The sequence below is a fragment of the Neovison vison genome, chromosome 6, assembly GCF_020171115.1.
Source record: "Neovison vison isolate M4711 chromosome 6, ASM_NN_V1, whole genome shotgun sequence".
Classification (NCBI taxonomy): Eukaryota; Metazoa; Chordata; class Mammalia; order Carnivora; family Mustelidae; genus Neogale; species Neogale vison.
In genome coordinates, this window is record NC_058096.1 from 177589864 (window position 1) to 177610053 (window position 20190).

Below are 20190 nucleotides of genomic sequence, written 5' to 3' on the forward strand. Positions count from 1 at the left end.
TGGTCCTCCTGCCTCTGGTCCTTCCCACTTGAATCCACATAACATGCCACTACATGAGGGTATTTTTCCAAGAATACTTCTTTGCCATTTCTTTGCTCAAAAAAACTTAAGTCATTTCCCACTACTGGGAATAGTTTTCCAACCTGTATTCTACAACACTAATTCCAAGTGATACTTAAAATGTGGGCAAGTAAGTAAGTTTAGGAAACAGAGATGCGTGGTTTCCCTTTCTTGGAGATTCATAACACTTATCACACATGTTAAAGTCTCTCAGAAATCCTACAGTATAAACCCTTTAATTTTGTTTAACCCAGCCTCTCCCTCATGGATTTGACCAATGAACCTCTTTCTCACCTAAGACTTATCAACGTGGAGCAGTCTTTGGAAACACTTCCCGATAGGACGAGGCCCAGGGCCTTCTCCTACCACACAGTGCCCTGGTGACCTGTGCCAGGAGCAGGTCCTGCGTGTCCCTCCCTGAACCACAGTGGAGGGGAACTCTACTGCTGGCTGTCTCTTTAGAGTGTCCTGGGCCTTCTCCAGTGCTCTGGCCTGTGGGGCCGACAGGAGAATGCTCTTCCCAAACCTGTTTTCTGGCCTGGTCCTGGCCATTCTTCAAGGCAGAGATGAACCCCAGCCTCTTCTCCTGGAGGTTGTCAGCTTGAAGTGGTCCCTCCTCTCCCAGTGTCCTTGCTGTCTTTTCCATTTGCATACCCATTTGAGGACATTTATTGCTGCAGTGAATTACTCTATTAACCTTATTTTGCAAAAGGATTTCTATTTCTGTAAAGTAACCTCAGCTTCCTGATATGCTTGGGGCAGAAACCTCTGGAAAGCAGGTTTTGATCTCCAGACTCCCTCCCATGTCCAAACCTTTTGCTTCCTTTCACCAGGACACCTCTCGTATCTATGGTCCTGCATTGGCTATCTGTATTTCCTCAGAATTCTCCCTACACGTGCAGGTGGCGTCTAACCTTCAACTACCGTGGAAGAGAACTTCCAAATGTCCCCACTGACCTTGAAATAACCCTGATTCTCTCTTTACCTCTCTACCTGCTCCTCTTCTGTCTGAACAAGTCCTCCTGCCTCTTCTCCTGGCTCTGTGTGGTCCCCACCAGAAGTGGGTGTGCTGTATTAATATTTGACCATTTGACTTATACCATCAGTATCTGACCATTCAGCTAAAATCTCCTATCCCACCAAACCTCTGACCTGACTGGGAAAACTAATTTATATCTCCACTGCTCTCCCTCTTCCTGCCTTACTCCTGGGAGGGATATTCCCTAAAAAGGAGACCGTGGCTGCCCGGGTAATAGATAAAGAGGCTCACTGTACCGTGAGAAGGTTAAGAGGGAGACGTCCACCCACACAGCTCTTGCTTCTGCTTTTCTAACAGCTGACCTGAACAGTCTTTGGCTGCACTGCAAGCCCAGGCCAAGATCCCAGGAACCAGAATGGAAGGCATTCCTGTTTGCATGTCAGCAAGAATGTGGCTATGAAGTTATTCATACTTACGTTGAAAGCTCCCAGAAGAAACAACGTGGGTTGTAATCCAACCGAAAATATCAACCGGAGAATTGTGGAAGCAATTAAGGCCCGGATGCCATGGGGCTTGGGGAGGGCAATGACAATGGCCAGAGAGATGAGCATGGCTGTCCACAGCAGTCCTGACCAGTGTGGCTCCAGTGTTCCTGGAAAGACAAGGCAGGGCTCTCAAAGATCAGTGCTTTCACCAAGTAAGAGGTGTTGGACCAAAAGACACTTTCTGCAATCCTCCAACTGGCCCTACTGTCCAAACTCTCACCTCTAGTTCTGTGCCCCAGATGTAACATCACACATCCATGTTTTCTCACCTCCAAGCCCTGACCCATGTTCCTACTACCTGGGAAATTCTTTTCCCTTTCCTCTTCATCCTAGGTTTTAGCTGAGATGTCAACTTGCCCAAAACCTCCCCAACCCCCTTCCTTTTCAGGAAACCGTGGCAGGTGCCCCCCTCTCTCTGGGTTCTCCATACCCACTCCAGTCATCCCTACAGAACACTATTTTCTGGTGGTCAGTTCACCTGTCTTTCTCTCCCCTCCACCCCTACCCTAACTGCCCCCCCCAGGTGTATTCCTCCCAAGCAAATTCCCCAAGGGAAGCACTCGGCACCCCACAGGCGCTGGTCAAATGAATCTGTTCAATCAATAAAACTCATCTACGTATCACATTTCACTTTTCGGGAAAGCAGACTGGAAGCCTAAACTTCTAATTTCTATTAAAAGTATGCAAAGGAAAATTGCAGGTCCCCTGCCTGAATCAGATTTCTCCAAGGGAAGGAAGAAGGCAACTTCCGTATCATTAACATCATCCTACAATTAGATTATCCTTGTAGTCAAAGAGCTTATACCAGTTTTTGTCATCTCTTGCTATTTCAAGTTCTATTTAGAGTGTCCCACGAGACGGCTTAGTTATATAACATGAGCCAACACGGCTAAAAATATAGTTCTGTAAAACGCTCATTAAAAAAAAATAAAACCCTATTTCAAATGCTGTCACATCTTGAGTCTCCTTCAGATGTAAACAAGCAGCACTCCACGATGAAGGCCACTTACATAAAGGAGTTTCACTTCTCCAGAACTGCTGGGATCGAATCCCCACCCAGGAAAGAGACACCCTTGCGAGTCCCAGCTCTTCCCCGAGCCTGCTGGCTGCCCTAGTTCATTCTGTTCATGCCGCGGAGACACTTTTTCTCTGGAAACTGTTGCCCCACTCCCAACCACTTACCTCTTCCCTTTTGATATCCTTCAAAAGAAAACCTGATTAGAAACGGGCACAGAGAGGCAGAAGCTTTTCAGAACTCCGGGAAGACGTGGATATTGAGGCTTATGTCACTTCTCGTGCATTTAAGAGTGGTGAGACAGCCTATTAAGCCCTTTACGTTGATTATCATTTATGTGATCTTCCCAACAGCATATGATTATCTTCATTTTCCTCTGGAGGAAACCGGGTTTTGGATTGCCGATCGGGCCTAAGTGACACGGCAAATGGCTGGACTGTGTATGCCCCTGAAGTGGAGGGACCTCAATCACCAATTAAAAAAAAACCCACAGAAAATCCACTGATGTTCAGCTTATAATGCGATGAATTTTGGCAGTATATAGAGCCATAGTACCACATGCGACTGCCAACACAATCAAGATACAAACATTTTTGTTCCCCTAAAAGGTTTCCTGTGCTCTTTGCCATTGCTGCCTTGCCCCCAGGGCAACCACTGGTTTCTTTTCTATCACTAGAGCTTTGCACTTTCTAGAATTTCATAAAAATGGAAAGATAATCAGATTAGGAGGCAGTCTTTTTAATTCTTTGGCTTAGCAAGTTTTTAAGATTCAGTCAGGTTATTTTGCGTATTAATATTGTCCTTTCTATTACTGAGTAAGATTCCATAATACGGATAGACCACAATTTACTTATCCACTCAACAATTAACGGGTACGTGGGTTGTTCCCAGTTTGCAGTTATTATAAATATTGTTACTGGGAACATTCAAGTACGAATCTTGGAATGGGTGTATGTTTTCCTTTGCCATTGGACAAATAGATGGAAATAAGATTTCTGGATCCTAAGTGTATGTTTAATCTTCTGTGACACAACCACACTTCCACAGTGACTCTGCCGTTCAGTTGTATGTGGGAGTCTCACGTGTTCCACGTCGTCACCAATATTTGGTATGGTCGGTATTTTCTTTTTATTTATTATTTGCTCATTTTTATCTCTTTTTTCAGCATTTTCAATTTTAGCCATTCTTGTAGGTTTCTCACAGTATGCCATCCTAGCTTGCATTCGCATTTCTCTGATTAACGACTGATGCTGAGTATCTTTTTATGTGCTTATCGGCCATTCTCTTGTGAACTGTCTGATCACATCTTTTGCCCGCTGTCCTAATTGAGTTTTCTTTTTATTATTGAATTTCAAGAGTTCTTTTGTATTCAGGATATAAGCCTTTTGTCAGATATGTTTTGTAAATATTTTCTCCCAGTCTGTGTCTTGCTTTTCATTTTCTTAAGTGTTTAATCGCCATCGTAAACTGCCTCGAGATCTCAGTATAATAAATGGGACCAGTAGAGTGGACATACCCAAATCATGAAGGGGCTGAAATAAAAACCTGTTGTCTCCCCACTATAAAAGCAGTGTTAAAAAAATAATGCTAGATTTTAAAAAAACCAATTATAGAAAGACATCTTTAAGACAATTGGAGAAACATGAATATGGACAAGCTATTTCATGATTTGCTGTTAGTTCTGTTACATATGATAATGTTATGGTAATTATACATATTTTGAAATATTCTTAGAAGTTAGAAATGCACACTGAAATATTTATGGGAAAAACAACAAGATGTCTAGACTTATTTAAAATCTTTCAGAAAATACAGTAGGAGAATAGATGAAACAAGACTGACAAAACGTTGGTAGTTGTTAAAGCTGGGCTAATAGATACAGGGCAGTGTGTTAACTTCTTATTACTTGTATATTGGAAAATTTCAAAAATGACAATGTTTTAAAAGGAGTACTCTATGTGCTTTAATCATCATAGCAGGCTCACAAATTCAGTAAAAAATCTGAATGTGCCCCAGGCTTAATGCTTTCAAAGGCTGTGTGACTCATCAGTTCTTGAATAAAGGGGGAAAATGGTTCTTTTGAAAAGGAGCTTTTAAGGCCACCGGTATCATGGGCAGGCACAGGCTTACGATGCCACAAAGCTACATTCGCACCCATAAGAAGGGGGCATTACATGGGAACATTTCAGAAATCCTGGTTTTAGAGCTCAACATGAACAAATACTGATGTCAAAGAAATACTCTCAGGTAACCAACCAGATCTTATTTCAAGGCTGGCCTAATACAACCCTCCTCCTGAAGATGGTTAGTAGTGAGTACAGAAGATGGTCCCAGCATGTCTTACAAGAGGAAAAGTAAATCCCTCTGAGAATGAACTGATGTGTTTGAGATGAGCTCAGTCACTGTGTAATGGGAAAGGCTTCCTGAGGTCAGATTAACCCTCTTCCCTCCTGGGAGAGCTAATGATGCTTTCCATTTAGTCTGTACACATGAAGTACCACAGCCCACACTGCCAGAACAGGAACCCAGAGTTGATGCCACATTGAGAACCCAACACTGTAGAGTTGGAAGGACCTTTCGCACTCATCTCATCAGTGGGTCTTGAACTTGTATGGGCCAGAGACAGGATGTCCCAGAGATCCTGACTGGGTCAACCACTCTTTTTCCCTGAACTATACAGGGATTTCCAAATCCACATCCAGGTTCTACAACTATGGGCTCAAGCGCCTTTTAACAGAGTAGCTAAGAAAAACTAATTGAAGTTGCCTTCCCAGAGTCGTGTGAGGAGTGAGTGGCAAAGCCAGGCCCAGACACTGAGTCTGGATGTTGCGAGTGTAGGTATTCCAGCGGACGAGGCTGACCCCTGCAGGGGAGAGGAGCTGTCAACCACCTCTCCTCAGACATGGGCCTCAACATGGCCACAAATGACCAGTGAAGAAAATGGCCGAAGCATGTGGTAAAACTGATTTTAAATATTTCTAAAGAAATGGGGGATAAAGCAAAATGCATCCAAAGTAATGGCTGAAGAACAGGTTCTGATGAGCATGAGGACTTCCCTGAGATGGAAAAGAGGGCTGGGCTCTGTTGCTCTGATGGGCCACTTCACGCTCGCAACTCTGCCGACCAGCAGTCTGGCTGGGCACATGCCCCCTTGATGTCAGCCTTGCAGTACTGTGGATCTGCACAATCTCTTCACACAGGGGCACTTATTCCTAACATGACATTAAGAGGGAAAATACCCCCAGACTTGTGTTTAGGTGTCACTTTTCGGGGGAAAAAAAAAATCACTCCAATGATGCTTTCAGTGTAACCGAAGGCCAAACAGAAAAGCTAACGGCTCGAATGGGTGTGTTGGATACCTGAGCATCAAGGAACAAGCCATTGCTTTCAGAATGGACCTTCAGTAGACTTTAAGTCTAGACAAGCTGTCTCATTACGTATACACCTCTATATCACTAGGCTCAAGAGCTAAGCCTGGAACTCCTGCGCTGTTTTGGTGTCTTCCTTTTGGGCTCTTCATTCCATTCTTTCACACAAGGTGGCTACTGGCAGGTTGTGACATATGTATGTGAGATGATCTGCCAAACAGCTGATGAAAAATGTAGCAGAGAAGACCTCCCAAAAGCCAATCAAGGGTGTCAGAAAAGGGGCCATGGATGTATGACAGTGGCGGGGCTTCTGTTGGCCCCCAGGTCCCCATAGGCGTGCACGGCTCCAGAATGCTGTCCAGCAAACGGAAGAACCGCAAACACAGAGAAGCCCCACCTGGACTGTCTGCCTGTTCTCGGCAAGATGTGCAGAGCACACATGGCAGGTGGCTGGAAGGAGAACACCTGGGGGGCAGATATCCACAAAGACCATGGACATCACATTTTATTGCATGAGTAGTGGCACGTGGCTCTTTATAGACTAAATATCCAAGGAGCTGCAGTCTTCAGTCATTGAAGCCCTGCCTCCCTAAGCCCCTTGCCAAAAAAAAAAAAAAAAATTCCAGACAGGTCTTAAAAATTCTCCACTCTGAAATTAATTCTGTAAGTATGGTATGGGGAAAATAATCTAACTGGACTGGGCATCATAATATCTATGTTCTAGGGTTAGTGCCCCCCCCCACCCCAGCTGTGAAAGCTTGGCTCCATCTCTCAGTTTCTCTGAGACAAAGTCTCCCAATATGTATATAACAAGGAGGCTGACTGAGATCGTTTACAGATTTCAGAGTGTACAGCTTCTCTTTCTTTCCTGGCAGATAAATGTGGACACACCATTTACATTCTTCTAAGTGAGATTTAAAACTAAGTCTGTGGTGAAAGCTACAATCTCATCTTGTCTGAACTGGGTGAGTGAGATCCCATAATATTGCACCGACACTTCCAGGGACCGTACTGAAGATGCAAGTCACAAGCTTCCTGCTGCTTCTCATAGTTTTCTTGAAATTAAAAATGTGGGTACCTCCTCGGACTCCTTTAAATGGGTAGAAAAACGCCACAAGCAGGTTCATCAGGACGGCCAAGTTAAATGAAATGCTGCTCCAGAAAGACATGTTTCGGGCACACCAATACAGAACGGGCTGGGCTGCGAAAACAAAGATCAGGCCATGTCAGGTTTGAAGTCGCTGGTCAGAAGGCTGGGAATCCCACCCGGCCCTTCCTCCCTCTCTGCCCCACAAGCCCCCTTTTGTTCCCAGTTTTTACCACAGCAGTAAAAAATGATCATTTGTTTTGAGGTTGACTCATAGGCTCATAACGACATCAGATTGGTTTATTTCTGTTTGGAGTACTTACTGGAACAGAAGATGTATTTGGGGACAAGGGAGAGAAGAAAAGGAGAAAAGTTGGAACATCTGAAAAATGCTGCATGCCCCGGTCGACGCCACCAGTTATGGCATCTGGGGTTGTCCAGAGTTCAGGCACTGAATCCTCAGTCCTTCCAGGGCTCTGGGACCAAAGGAAATGACCAGAGAGACCCAAGAACTTAGTGAGCCTTTTGGAAGTGCAGGGCTCCAGCTGGAGGGACACACAGCATTCAGAGTTGGCCCAGCAGGGCCCCAGGCTAGGGAGGCTACCATTTCCACACTCCTTTGCTCAAAATCCTCCACTAATTCACTGGTGCCTAAAAGCTAGACAATGATGCCTTTCCTGACATCAAGCCATTTTCCGTTTTCCTGAAGTCTGATGATCACACTGGGGGCAGGGGAACTACGGGAGGGAGTTGCCGACTGGGTAGTCAGCAGCAGTGAGTTCCCATTCCCAAAGGCTACAGCAGAGAAAGAATGTGGTACCAAAGCCATCACCAAGGGATGAGAGACACTTTGCATATTGCTGCCGTCTGATTCTGTAGTCCCCTAGAGGTCACACCACGCTGGCCAGGCATGTTCAGTTAGAACAACAAGCCTCTGGCCACACCACGTGTGGTGGTGCTTCCTCCTCCCCTGAATTTGTCTCTTGTGGTGCTTAGGGTGATGCTCAAAAATAGATGTGGTAGGCATAATTTCAGTCTCCATGCCAGAAGCAGAGTTTCCAAAAGACGGTCTCTTTTCACATTATCTTCCTCCAAAGAAGTATGGAGTTTGGGAGAATGGGTCTCTATGGCGTGTTTCTCTTCCCCAGTGAAGTCATCATTTAACTTTAGGACAGCAGCCAATGACAAATGCAATGGCCCTATAATGACGCCTGGAGCAGCAGCCAAATCTTTGAAAGCTTCTCTCCAAAATAAAGTTATGCCACAATTAAACAGAGCCTTGGGTAATTTAATAATTGCTCATTTCATGTTTGCACTTGGAAACAGGAAATGTTTCCAAATTCTAGATGTTTAGAGCTATGAGCACCTAATTTAAAATCTCTCATTTTTAAAATAAGGGAAACTGAGGCCCAGCCCCTAGGGGGTGGAAGCTGTGGAGACCTCATCACTCAGGTCAGTGATCCTGTGCAGTCAGACAAGGCTAAAGGTAAGTGGCTCATCTCCCCACCCCGTAGACGAACTGACCAGGATTCAACCTCCAGTAACAATTAACTTTTTTTTTTTTTTTAAAGTTAATTGCCGAAACAAATTTAAGATGAGAAATCATCTGCTCTGGAAACAATAGCTACTGGTGTTTCTTCTGGGACTGAAGCCCATTTCTGAGCTGGAAATGGACACTCCACAAGAGATAGGTGGCAAGAACGGCAAAGGGCTGGTAATGGTTGACGCTGAGTGGTGGGTGCAAGGGAATTTATAATATCCTCTCCCCATTAGCGTCAGTATAGAGAGCTCGTATGAGATAAAAGAAAAACAGGAAATGGCAAAGCTCAGCGCTGGTCTACGTAAGCCAGAACTCTCTTCAAGGGGGTTCTCAATATCAAATATAACAGGAGCTACTATAGGACGCTTTCATATAATTGTAATAAATGGCCCTTAAGCACGGCATAGAGTTCACAAATAAATCAGGTATTTATAAAGTTAACATACTTAAATATGATGAACAAATACTCTGTCCTTCAAATCAACTGGGTATCTGTCCTGGTGCAAAAAGACACTTAAAGACCAACCTTGACACACACTGTCTTCTATTTCCTGCGTGCCGTCTAAATTTCCAGACTCTTCTCCCACTTCCCTTCCCCAGATACACCACCTTCACATCCCAGTCTAGTAATGGCTCCCGGGACATCTGCCACCCCTCCTCCAGCCTCTGTGCACTGTCCCCACGGAGGCTTAAAAATATGTCCACAAAGTCTTCGATGCTCTGCTCTTCGAGAGGTACAGCTCAATCCCCCTCCCTTTGAGTGTGGGATGGACTTAATTACTGCTCCTGGGAGAATACAGAAGTGACGGGCGTGCTTCCTGACATTCGGTCATAAGACGCTCCTCCGTGCACACACACGCTCACCCTCTCCTCAGTCATCTGCTCTGAGGACACAGTCCACCATGTAGTGAGGAACTCCAGCAGCCCTACAGGGGGGCCCGTATGGAGAAGAAGCGAGGCCTTCCAGCAGTAGCCACATAAGCGAACAGAACGTGGGTCCTCTGGGTCCACCCAGCCTTCAGATGAAGAGGCCCCGACTGCCAACTTGACAGCAAAAACCCTGAGTCAGAACCGCCCAACTAAGCCGCTCCCAAACTCCAGGGTCCTGAGAGACTGTGAGGACCTAAATATTTACTGTTGGAAGCCATTAAGTTTTGAGGCCATTTATTCTACAGCAATATAACACAACGGATATAGCCTGTGTGATGGGAAAATAGTAATACCCCCAAAGAGGTCCACATCCTCATTTTCAGAATCAAATATGTTAACTTTTGTGGGAAAAGGGACTTCATAGATGTGATAAAGTAAGGATCTGGAGATGGGGAAATGATCCCCAATTATCCAGGGGGCCCAGCATAATCATAAACACCCTTAAAAGTAAAGGAAGGGTGTGGGAGTGTCGGGGCAGAGTCATGCAGCGTGCGAAAGCCTCTCCTGGCCACGGGTGGCTTTGCAGATGGAGGAAGAAACCAGGAGCCAACGAGTGCAGGAAGACCCTGGATGCCGGAAAACAAAGCTAGAGCCTCCAGAAGGCCGGCAGTCCTGCCAACACCTTGATATTAGTCCAGTGAGAGCCTCTGTACATTTCTGGCCTTGAGAACTCTAAGATAGTAGATGTAGGTTGTCATAAGCCTTCAAGTTTGTGGTACTCTCTCAGAGTAGCAAGAGGAAATGAGTACGCCTTCTCTTCCCCCGAGCTCTCAGGCCTATGTTTATCCAAGTCCTATCAATCCTTCCAGCTGCTGTTCAGATGCCACCTTTTCTCAGAAGTTTCTCTTTCCCACACTTCCATAGCATGTCACTGCTTAATTACAGCCCTGCTCCTCCCCAGTCGCCTCAATTACAACTGCTTAAAGATATCCTGGGTTGCCAGCCCCCATCAGGTTCACACAGGAAGGAATCACAGCTTACATACTGTTGAACAACCCCCCCCCCAACTATACTTTGTAGCATATTTTCTACTTATTAAGGGTACAAGTTGGAGGGATCAATACACCTGCTACATCACAGCAAAAAGACAGATGCCATGACCCCAGTAAGACAGGTCAGTCCAATGACCTACACCCCAGAGCACTTCTTGGTCATCCCCTTTCCTAGCCTCTGTATCTGTTCTTCTGAGGGAACAGGGCCTTGCTGGGGGACCTGGACTCTCTGTATATAAAAAACAGAATTCTCCAGCTGTTTGGATGGGTGTGATAACCAGGAGGGAAAATCCCAAGCAGGAAAAGGTCAGTAAATGCAATTCTGCCTCAATTTCCTCTTTTACTATCTTCTCATTTTCCTAGCCCAGAGTGTTCACTTCCCGGGGGCTGGGAACTTCAGGAGAAGGAGTCAGAGAGACATGGGTGAGAGAGCAAGTGAGCACACTAGAGGTGGTGTACGTGTGTGTGTGTGTGTGTGTGCGCGTGCGCGTGTGCGTGTGTGCACGTTCTGTAAGAGGAGCAGGGAAGGTGGCTTCGGGAGAGCTTAGGAACTGACGGTCTTAATATCTGCAGAAGCAATTACTCAGTGACCTCAGTCTTAGACAGACTTGGCTTTCTATCTGAGCCCTGGCTACAGGCGTACCAAAGCACAGGTGATTCTGCGATACTTTTGGGAAAAGGGAAAGCAGCTTCGGGAATAAAAGCAGCATTTTTTGCCCCCTGCAGATTTATTAGGAGAGAAATCAGCTACTTAGAGGGAAAAACGTATTTCACTTTAATTGCACTTCTGATGAGTACATTTCTCCCCTCCCTAAATATGCATATCATGTTTAATTCAGTTACTGTTTTCAGTCTCTCTCCTACCAGCAGATAGCTTTGAAGCCAATTAAAATCTTTCAGTTGACAACTATAGCTGTGTTTAAGCTTTACTGAAGTAAAAACTGTTTCTGAAACAAAGGTGGACTCAATAAGAGAAGGTATTAGCTACAATGCAACGTAAATCTTGAAATGATGACACAGCGGCTCAGCAATTCATCAGCCTCAATTCCCCACCGTCTAGGCGAGGGTCTGGGAGCTGGAAGTCGTCTGCTCAGGACCATGCAGCCAGGGTGGCAGGAGTGGAATGCGAGTGAGGTGCCCACCTTTGGGGGCTGAGGTCTTCCCACTGTGCCTGGCTCAGGACAATGTCTCAGAACGAGAGATTACAAATTACCTCACCCCAGCAAGAAGAGGTGAGCCCCCCTCTGTCAGTTCCCAAGCCTCTTGGAGAGCCTCTACAGTACTGATCTCTTTTTTAGAGGCTCTCAGAGTTGGCAGGATGACTCCATCTGACCAGTCTCAGTAGACCCACACATGGACAAGAGTGAAATCACAGGGGTAGCAACCACGGCGGAGGCCTGCATATGTGAGCTCAGGATCTCCCTTGAAGCTGGAATCCCAGACAGCCCCGGCCAACCTAACGGCTGAAAATGTAAGAGTACAAAATGGATGCAGTCTATGTCCACCTTGTTTTTGGTATTTTTTCTTTCCCTGTTCATCTGAGCATTGTGCTGTGCAAATGTTCAAGGCTGCTCACGCTAGAGCAGCAGGAGCCTGCACAAAGTCCACAGCAGGCCACAAGGACACACTGTATTGGGCAGAAGTGTGCCCTCAATCTTCCAGGGTCCCTACCCAGGGGGACACGCAAGCTGTTCTGCTAAAGGCCTCCAGGCCCCGCTCTCTGTCAGACACCTGACTGGGTGAGGAATGGGTTTTGGCTCCAGAAGCATTTTCTTTTTCTTTTCTTTTCACAATTCTGTGTTTAAGTAATCTCTACACTCAACATAGGGTTTGAACTCACGACCCTGAGATCAAGAGTCATAAGCTCTAGCTATCAAGGCAGCCAGGTTCTCCCCAGGAAACATCTACCATTTTAAATTTTTTTTTATTTGTCAGACAGAGAGAGAGAGAAAGAGAGAGAGAAAGAGATATAGGGAGCACACAAGCAAGGGGAGTGGGAAGCAGAGGGAGAAGCAGGCTCTCCGCTGAGCAAGGAGCCTGATGCAGGACTCAATCCCAGGACCCTGGGATCATGACCTGAGCCGAAGGCAGAATGAGCCACCCAGGCATCCCCAAAACGTCTAATGTTTTAAAGTGCTGGATGAGGAGGTAGCCCTTAGAGATGAGTGAGAATGTTGTGGGGTGGAGGTGTGGTAAAGAACAAGGCCCCTGGCCAATGTGTACATACGCCCCACTTTGCCACTAGCCAGACCTGAGGGGCAAGGAAGTGGGGAGAAAAATGGCGAGGTGGAAAGAGGGAGCAGTGAAGAATGCTGGTCCATTCTGCCTGGGTTGGTGGGAGGCAGGAAGAAGACAGGAGCTCCCAGAAAGTGATCTCCAACACAGCTTCCCCTCCCACCACCCTGCCCCGCAGAAAGAGCCCAAAAGATCACAACTGTAGCTGGAATCCAGGGTTTCAAAGAGAAAACCTGCCTCCTGACTACGAGACAGAAATCAAGCACGATCCTTTCTAAGTTGGTTACAACAGTTGGCGCCGAGTGTACTGTCAGTGCTGAAGGATCCCATTAAAATCCTAATGGAAACCAGGAGCTGAGCAGCCCCTGGGGACAGCCCTTATAAAAGCGTTTGAGACGGGTAATTTCAAGCCGCCGGGCCGGGCAATGCAGTGGGACTCGCTGATGAGCAATGGTGCGTCTTATGTGGCAAACGATTCCACTGCCTATAAAATGATGCTGGAGTCCAAAACCCAAGTTACTCTGCATAAAAGGGGAAGACCGGTGTCTTCGGAGCCGGTGAGCTAATAAATGAGCTGTCAAGCTGGCTCCATTTCCAGCTTAAGGGCACCATCCTGTGAGCTCAAAGCCTGGCCTTTTCTCCCTTCCTTTCATTTCCTACAATAAGATACCAAAAAAGGACATTCTGGAAGTCGTCCACAGAGCTCTCCAACCCAATCTCATCAAATGGGGCACGAAGGGAGGTGCCTCCCTGAGGCTAGAGCACTTCTCAGCTACCAAGGTGTCCCTGTCTGCCCAGTGCCCAGAGCAGACATTAGGCTCGCCTGCTCCTGCTGGAGACCCGCCCTCCACCATCGGGCGGGGCTCCTGGAAACCCAGGATGGCGTGGGCCACCCCCTCCCCCGCCCGAGGCGTCACGCGCCACAGACCCACCTCTCAGTTTCTTCTGCCAGTTCATTTCATTGAAGAGGTCCTCGGACCGCAGGAAGAAGTCATTGATCTTGCTGCCTTGCTCGTCCCTCTCTGTAGTGTAGTATATCCGCAGTTTCGACTCCTTGGTTAGGAATTCACATATGCTGGGCACAGGGAACACAATCTGTTCCATGGTTCGGTCTAATCGGACGATCTAGGGGGAGAGAATGGAGGAGCTGCGACAGTCATCCTCAGGAACCTTTCACTAGGGATCTTCACTCAGGTCACGGGCTCGGTGCTCAAGACGGAGTGTAACACAAAGCTCTTCCTGCGTCTTCTCAGATCTTAGAGCCCCCCGACGGGACCGTGTCTCTCCCATTTATGTAAAAACCAGTTTGGGCAAGTCTTTAATAAGAGTTGGTTGTTTTGTTTTAACTTGAGACCCATTAATTTTACTGTGACTAAACTTTTGCCTCCAAAACTTAAAACTGTGTTTTGTGTACATATCCAGATGAGGGGGCTGGGCCTGTCCAACAGAACTCTCTGTACCAAGGGAACGGTTCCGTGTCTGAACACCTGCCCCGCGTGGCTGGTGCCACTGACCCTCTCCATATTTAATTTTAATTCAAACAGCCACATGTGGCTAACGACGATCATACCGGAGGGTGCAACACTGGACTGTGGGACAAACCTCACTAAAACTTCTCCGATAGCAAAATTAGTTGCTGTTGTTGTAGTTTCCCTAAATAGGAACTTTAGAAAGAGACCCTTGGTTCATCCAGTTGCACTGTCCTCCTGTCTTACTCGTCACGGCATCTAAAGCGCGCAGCGCGTGAGCTAGTCTGGCCGCTTCACACGGGGGTAGTGCTCAGTGCCCTTTAAAGCAGCTTTGTTGGGTCCCAGAGTGGACACCTCCCAGGTGTTCTCCGTGACCTTCCCAGCATGGGTCGGTTTCTGCCAGGAGGCAGTCTGGTGAGGATGGTTCAAGTTCTAGGACACTTAGTCACCATCCTGGGGGGGGGGTGGGGATTTCAAAAGGGGTTCAGGTCACAGTACCACTGGGGCTTGGCCTTTATTCTTCCTCCCCAGAGGATGGAGAAGTCAGGTGAATCCCAGGGCCTATGCCCTCTTCCAGAAGATCTGGCTCTCACACTCTTCAACACTTTTGTTCCCTGACACAGCAAGAGAGGGGACTCCGGTCAAGTCTTAGTGGCAAGCTCTCTCAGATGTGTGACAGATTCCCATGACCCTATGTCTATAAATTCTGGGAGATGTAGTCTTTAGACCAGTGGCTCCCGAATCTAGCGGAAGATTAGGTTACAGGAAGCTTCACTGTCATACTGATTCTGGTCCCTCAGTCCACCTCATGTAACTGGAACTGTGGTGTGGGGGTTGGTAACTGGAGCGTTCCCATGGACCAGGTTCCCCCAGGTGACACTGTCGTCCAGACAGACTCAGGGACCAACTCTGCAGTCTCCTGCTGGCAAGAGCCTGCCTGTTTACATAGTTGGGTGGGCCCTGGATCTCCCTAAGCTGAAGGGATAGGATATAAGACGTGTTTCTAGAATCCAGAGGGAAAGGAGGAGGCTTCTTGGCAAGAACTGAGTCCCACACTCCAGGGCTACACAGCATAACTCTGGAGAGTGAAGGCATGCTGTAGGAAGCCCCAGGGAGTAACAGGGTGTTCTCTGGCTTTGCATAGGTAATTCCCTCAGGAAAGTGGAAGAATGGGCGGCTAGCCAAGGGCAGGATTTGAGAGCCAGCAACACCATGCCTGGCCATGTCTCTCCATAATTTAGTATCTGCCCTCACGTCATTTTCAGGAGACTTAAAACTGGGAGAACAAATTCCAATCCTTCCCCACCTCTAACAGGCCAGTTGACTTTGTTCACACCTCTTAACTAGAGTAAGCTTCAGCCTTCTCTCCAGTGGATGAAGGAGCTCTGACATCCTATGCTGCAAACACCTACAGCTTGTCCTTTAAGGGCCCCATAAATCAGAGCTGGCTCTGCCACCAAGCTTCTCATCATTAACAATAAATCAAGGGTACTTGCCCACATGCACTGCCATGATCAACTCATCAGTAAGGTGACGCATTTTATTAGAACAGTCCAGACACACTTGAGACATCAGGCAAGAAAATATTCCTAGGAAGTCTTCATCCTGAACATTTAATATGGCCCAAAGGAGTCGGTTAGCCCTTCAAAATCTTTGTTCTGACATGGATATTGAATTTGTGCCCTTCCTTAGCTAATCAGGGCACACCACCCCTTACTGCCCAGAGCCTAGAGACAGAACTCTGTGTTCAATGCAGGTAACAAAATGTGCCATGGGCTCTGGGGTCAGCCAGGCCTGGATTACACACAGTTCCGGCTCAGGCACTGCTCGCTGGGCCAATGACACACCCTCTCTGAATCTATTTTCAGTGTCTCCCCATCTGCTAAGGGCAAGATGGTCCCAGTTAGGTCACAGAGAATGAGTAAGGTATGCTGTGTGTATATGCATTTAATGCAAATCTGACTACCCCATTCCTGTGCAGAACTCTCCCGTGGTTCCACATGGCTCTTCCCGATAAACCCAGACTTCTTGCCAGGAAGGCAGAGAGGATTCCGTAGGACCTGAGCTGCCTGTCCTGCCTTCCCTGCTGCTCACTGAATGTCAGCTCCTTACCCTCCCCTAGTGTCCCCTTCCACAGCCTCCACTTGTTACTTCCATGTCAGCAAAGCTCTTCCTTCTAGGCTCTGCCTGTTTGACTCTGCATTTTCCTAAGTTCTGCACTTGGACGTCATTCTTCAGGACAGGCCTCTCTGACCACCAGAGTCTCCAGCAGGTCACTCTGGAAGGACCCTCTGGAAGGTCCCTCCCTTTCTTATAATACCTTCTACTTGTCCTCATGGCCTGATCAGAATTCATACCCAACATGCTGGTGCTCAGACGAATGACTATGCGCCCACCCCCGCACAGGGCAGAACCCACAGCTGGCCCTCACCACAGGCCCACGCTGAGTTCCTGCTGCCTTTACCTCTATCTGGGCTGTGTGCTTGGCATAAAACTCCAGAGCTTCGTCCCCATCCACTTGGCCTCCAGGTTTCAGCATGGTCTGAAGTTCTTTGTTATGCCGAGCCAACTAGAACAAAGACAGAAAGCCAGGGAGTCACCGTCTCTTTGCAACAGGCACGCACGCGCTCCTTTCCTGCCTTTCCGGGGTATAAAGAATGCGTTCTAACCCGCGGCAAGGTGAAGGGCAAAGGCAGCAAGAGGCCCGCTGTGTTCCAGCAAGGTGCGTTCCCCGCGCGGCTAGTTTGGGAGCTTGGCAGAACAGCCTGAAAAGCTCAGGCCCATGAGAGGTCCCTCTTTCCCCCAACTTTTTTAGCCAGGCGGGAGGGTGATGGGGTTTTCTGTACAGCCACATGGAGTCTCCATTCAGAATGTTCCCAAGCCCTGTCAGTGGCTAAACACGGGCGGTGGAAGAGATGAGGGGCAGGAGCCTGTTTTCTATCCTTCCGCCGGCACACCGTGGAGGGGCATACCTACCCCCTGCCCGGCACTGTCGCTGCTCTATCCCTCATTCCCGCACCTCAGCGAGGTGAAGGGGACAGGAAGCATGAGCCTGCCGCCGAGTTACAAGCTGCCCACACACCTCAGCAAGCTCAAGGCACATCAACCTCCAGAAAAAGAAAGTGTCTTCAAAAGCCCAGCCACTTGGGAAGAGTTATGAAACAGGGCATTTCGGTGCCAGGGCAGGAAGCATAACTACACCCCCCGAAAAGCAAACAAAAAGAAGTCATAATGACAAGTCAGTCCCCCAAGATTTTTAAATGTGATAGGCAAGGCAGTTGAGGTCTATTTCTTCAGATTGTTAAGACAGACTCATCAATATTTATGAAAAGCCCAAGTCCTTTCAGCTGTCTCCAAGCACAGCCATAAACCATCCAAGTGTCAGGACTCAGTGCAAAGGCCTTTGAGCAGCGTGGGGATTTCCAAGGACGTGATGCTACCGTGGGAAAACGGAAGCCCTGGAACTCAGGACACTGGGTCCGGCTGTCACTAGTACCTGGGAGCCACATTATCAAGCGCAGACGCAGCCCGAGGTTAAAACCTTAAAGGAAAAGCAAGTTGAAGCACACGTTCACCTTGGAATGCCGGCACTGAGGGCCAGCGACATCTGGCACCGGGACCTAGGGAGAGGTCCTACCTGATGAGCCAGTATGTAGATGTTGTGTCCCACGTTCCTGGGGGAGGCAGCTCCGTCCTCGCCATTCTCTCCATCCTCAAATTCCACCTCACCTTGCATGTAGGCTTTCTTGATCACTTCCACCTGCAAGAAGGGTCAAAGGAATACAGCTCCTGTTCCAAGGAAGACCCACCCAGGACCGACACCTCCAGTCTACCTGTCTCCAGGGGCAGACAGTGCCCAGGAATCTCAGCACTCTTTCCTGTCAGGTTACGGACCCAGCCTCAGAATCCTTCTCAACACTGCCACAGGCTGTCCCTACCAATCAGCTTCCAATGACATGATAAATGAAACCCACGTGTGCGGTAGCCCGACCAAGGGCTATTCTGTCCCCTTAGGAGGGGCAAGGGTTATAAAAGTTTCTGGAAACAACAATAGGACATAAACGTAGACTAGAAGCCAGACTTCCTGTCTCTCATTTCCTCCTGCCATGTCTCCCCAGCCCCCAACCTTTGCTATCTCAGGAAAAACCAGTAAGAAATCCACTAGCCTTTAGGCAGAGCTGGTCAAACTATTACCTCTGATTCCACATTTTCCCCTGTCCACATTTCTCCATCCCTACTCCATGTAAAAATAACATCTACCAAGGTCTTTCTATATATCAATCACTGTGTAAGTATTTTAATTTTTTTTGAGGGGGCAATTTAATGCTCATAAACATTTTAGGAAATGTCAAAGATTGCCTTTTATTAAGGAGGAGGAAACAGAGAAGTTTCATTTCAGAGAAGGGCATTCCTAAAATGATCTGGCTAGTGAGCTGAGATTCGATCTCGAATCTGCTACCAGAGGACCCATGCTTGTTGCTTATTTCACCCTACAAGGACATTTCCTAGAGCATTTCTGTACCTGTCTTACTGGTTCAGTCTACCTCGGTGCCCTATGCAGGGCTAGGGGGCTGGGTCTGCTCGTTTCTTAATCTTTACCTGGTGCCCAGCACAATGCCTTGGACAAAGTCGGGCCAGGCCAATGTGTATCCCATGAACAAATCATTGGAGATTTAATCATTCAAAGAATAACAAAATGCCTTCAACCCCTAAGTTGAAGGGAAAATTAATCATTTTCTTTGATGATTCAGAGGGCATCTCAGCCTTCTGCATTGCCACAAGGCTATTCCCCGGAGTTATTTTTCATGATCCCAGAGCAAGCAAGCAGAGGGCCATACAATTCTGTACTGACATCAGGGCAGGCCCTGAAAGTATTTTGGAGAAAGATCCTTGAGATTCTTGCTTTCTAGCTGGATTCCCTATTAGTTCTAATACCAAAATGAACAGATAATATATTACATGGGTTGTGGGGGCCGGAATATACATGTATGTGCACACACATACACACGGGCCTATGTGCAGGTGTGTCCTGGACAAGGGGGCTTCTTTTCTACGTGGATTCTTAGAACCACGTTTGTTCCAGGAAGCCTCTGACTCCTCCCTTGAGCTGGGAATGATGTTTTCCAACCACAAAGGGGCCACCCAGAAGCCTGTGCCACCCACGGCCCTGGGTGCTGACATTAACACCCTCCCCCCACCAAGATGGGGGCACGTTATTGGTCCATGAGAGTTGGAACAGGGTCTCTGTGAAGTCATTCTGTCCCTACTCACGAGGGACACCTCGAGCCCCCCCAACCCCCGGTTACATAAGCTATTATGTAAACTCAGAGAGGGCGTCCATCTCAGGCTGAGAACTCACTCCTGACCTCAGAGATCAAAGAGCTGGGCTCACTGTTAACTTTATTTCAAGGAATACATGAAGGGACTTTAGCCTGGTCCCTGATGCACACAGGTCACCAGGCGACAGAAAAGTTTTTGTGCCCTCATTTAGTGCTGTCAGCTACACGTTATTTGTGTGGGAAAAGTCCCAACAGAGTTCTGTCCTCAGCTCATTTCAGGGTCTCTGAGAGCTGCCTGTCTCACAGGTTGCAGCACCGACCTCCACCCTGGAAGTCACAGCCCATTGTGAATATCACCCAGCAAAAATACACAAGATTTGTGTTTTCTTTGAACAAACCAAAAACAAAACCCCAAGACATCAGCACCCAAGAAACACTCTTCTGTTGCCCAGACTATGGGCCCCAAGAAGTGATGGGGATCCTTTAGCTCTGGATGCAGACAGGGCACAGAGAGCAGCAGCAAAGGAGGAAGGAGGAGGAAGGAGCTATAGTTCACTGCAGGCGCTGTGCTGGGGCCCGATGCCAACCGTCTCGTCTAGCCTCCAAAGCCACCCTCTGGCCTACAGGATATTATCATCTTCCTTTTAGGGGAGGAGGAAACTGTGGCTTCAAGCGGTCAAGTGCCCGCCCA

The 20190-nt window shown here is 47.7% G+C and overlaps 1 protein-coding gene across 6 annotated transcripts in view; it reads right to left on the reverse strand.

Moving 5' to 3' along the window:
• Nucleotides 1-20190, reverse strand: part of ITPR1 (inositol 1,4,5-trisphosphate receptor type 1) — a 328468-nt gene that overhangs the window by 41560 nt on the left and 266718 nt on the right. For all 6 annotated transcript variants that reach the window (XM_044253119.1, XM_044253118.1, XM_044253116.1 and 3 more), the window contains 5 exons: nt 17858-17980; nt 16685-16789; nt 13684-13876; nt 7046-7168; nt 1516-1691 (listed from right to left, as the gene is read on the reverse strand). In XM_044253119.1, coding sequence (XP_044109054.1) covers nt 1516-1691; nt 7046-7168; nt 13684-13876; nt 16685-16789; nt 17858-17980 — 720 coding nt within the window. The remainder of the gene's footprint in view (nt 1-1515; nt 1692-7045; nt 7169-13683; nt 13877-16684; nt 16790-17857; nt 17981-20190) is intronic.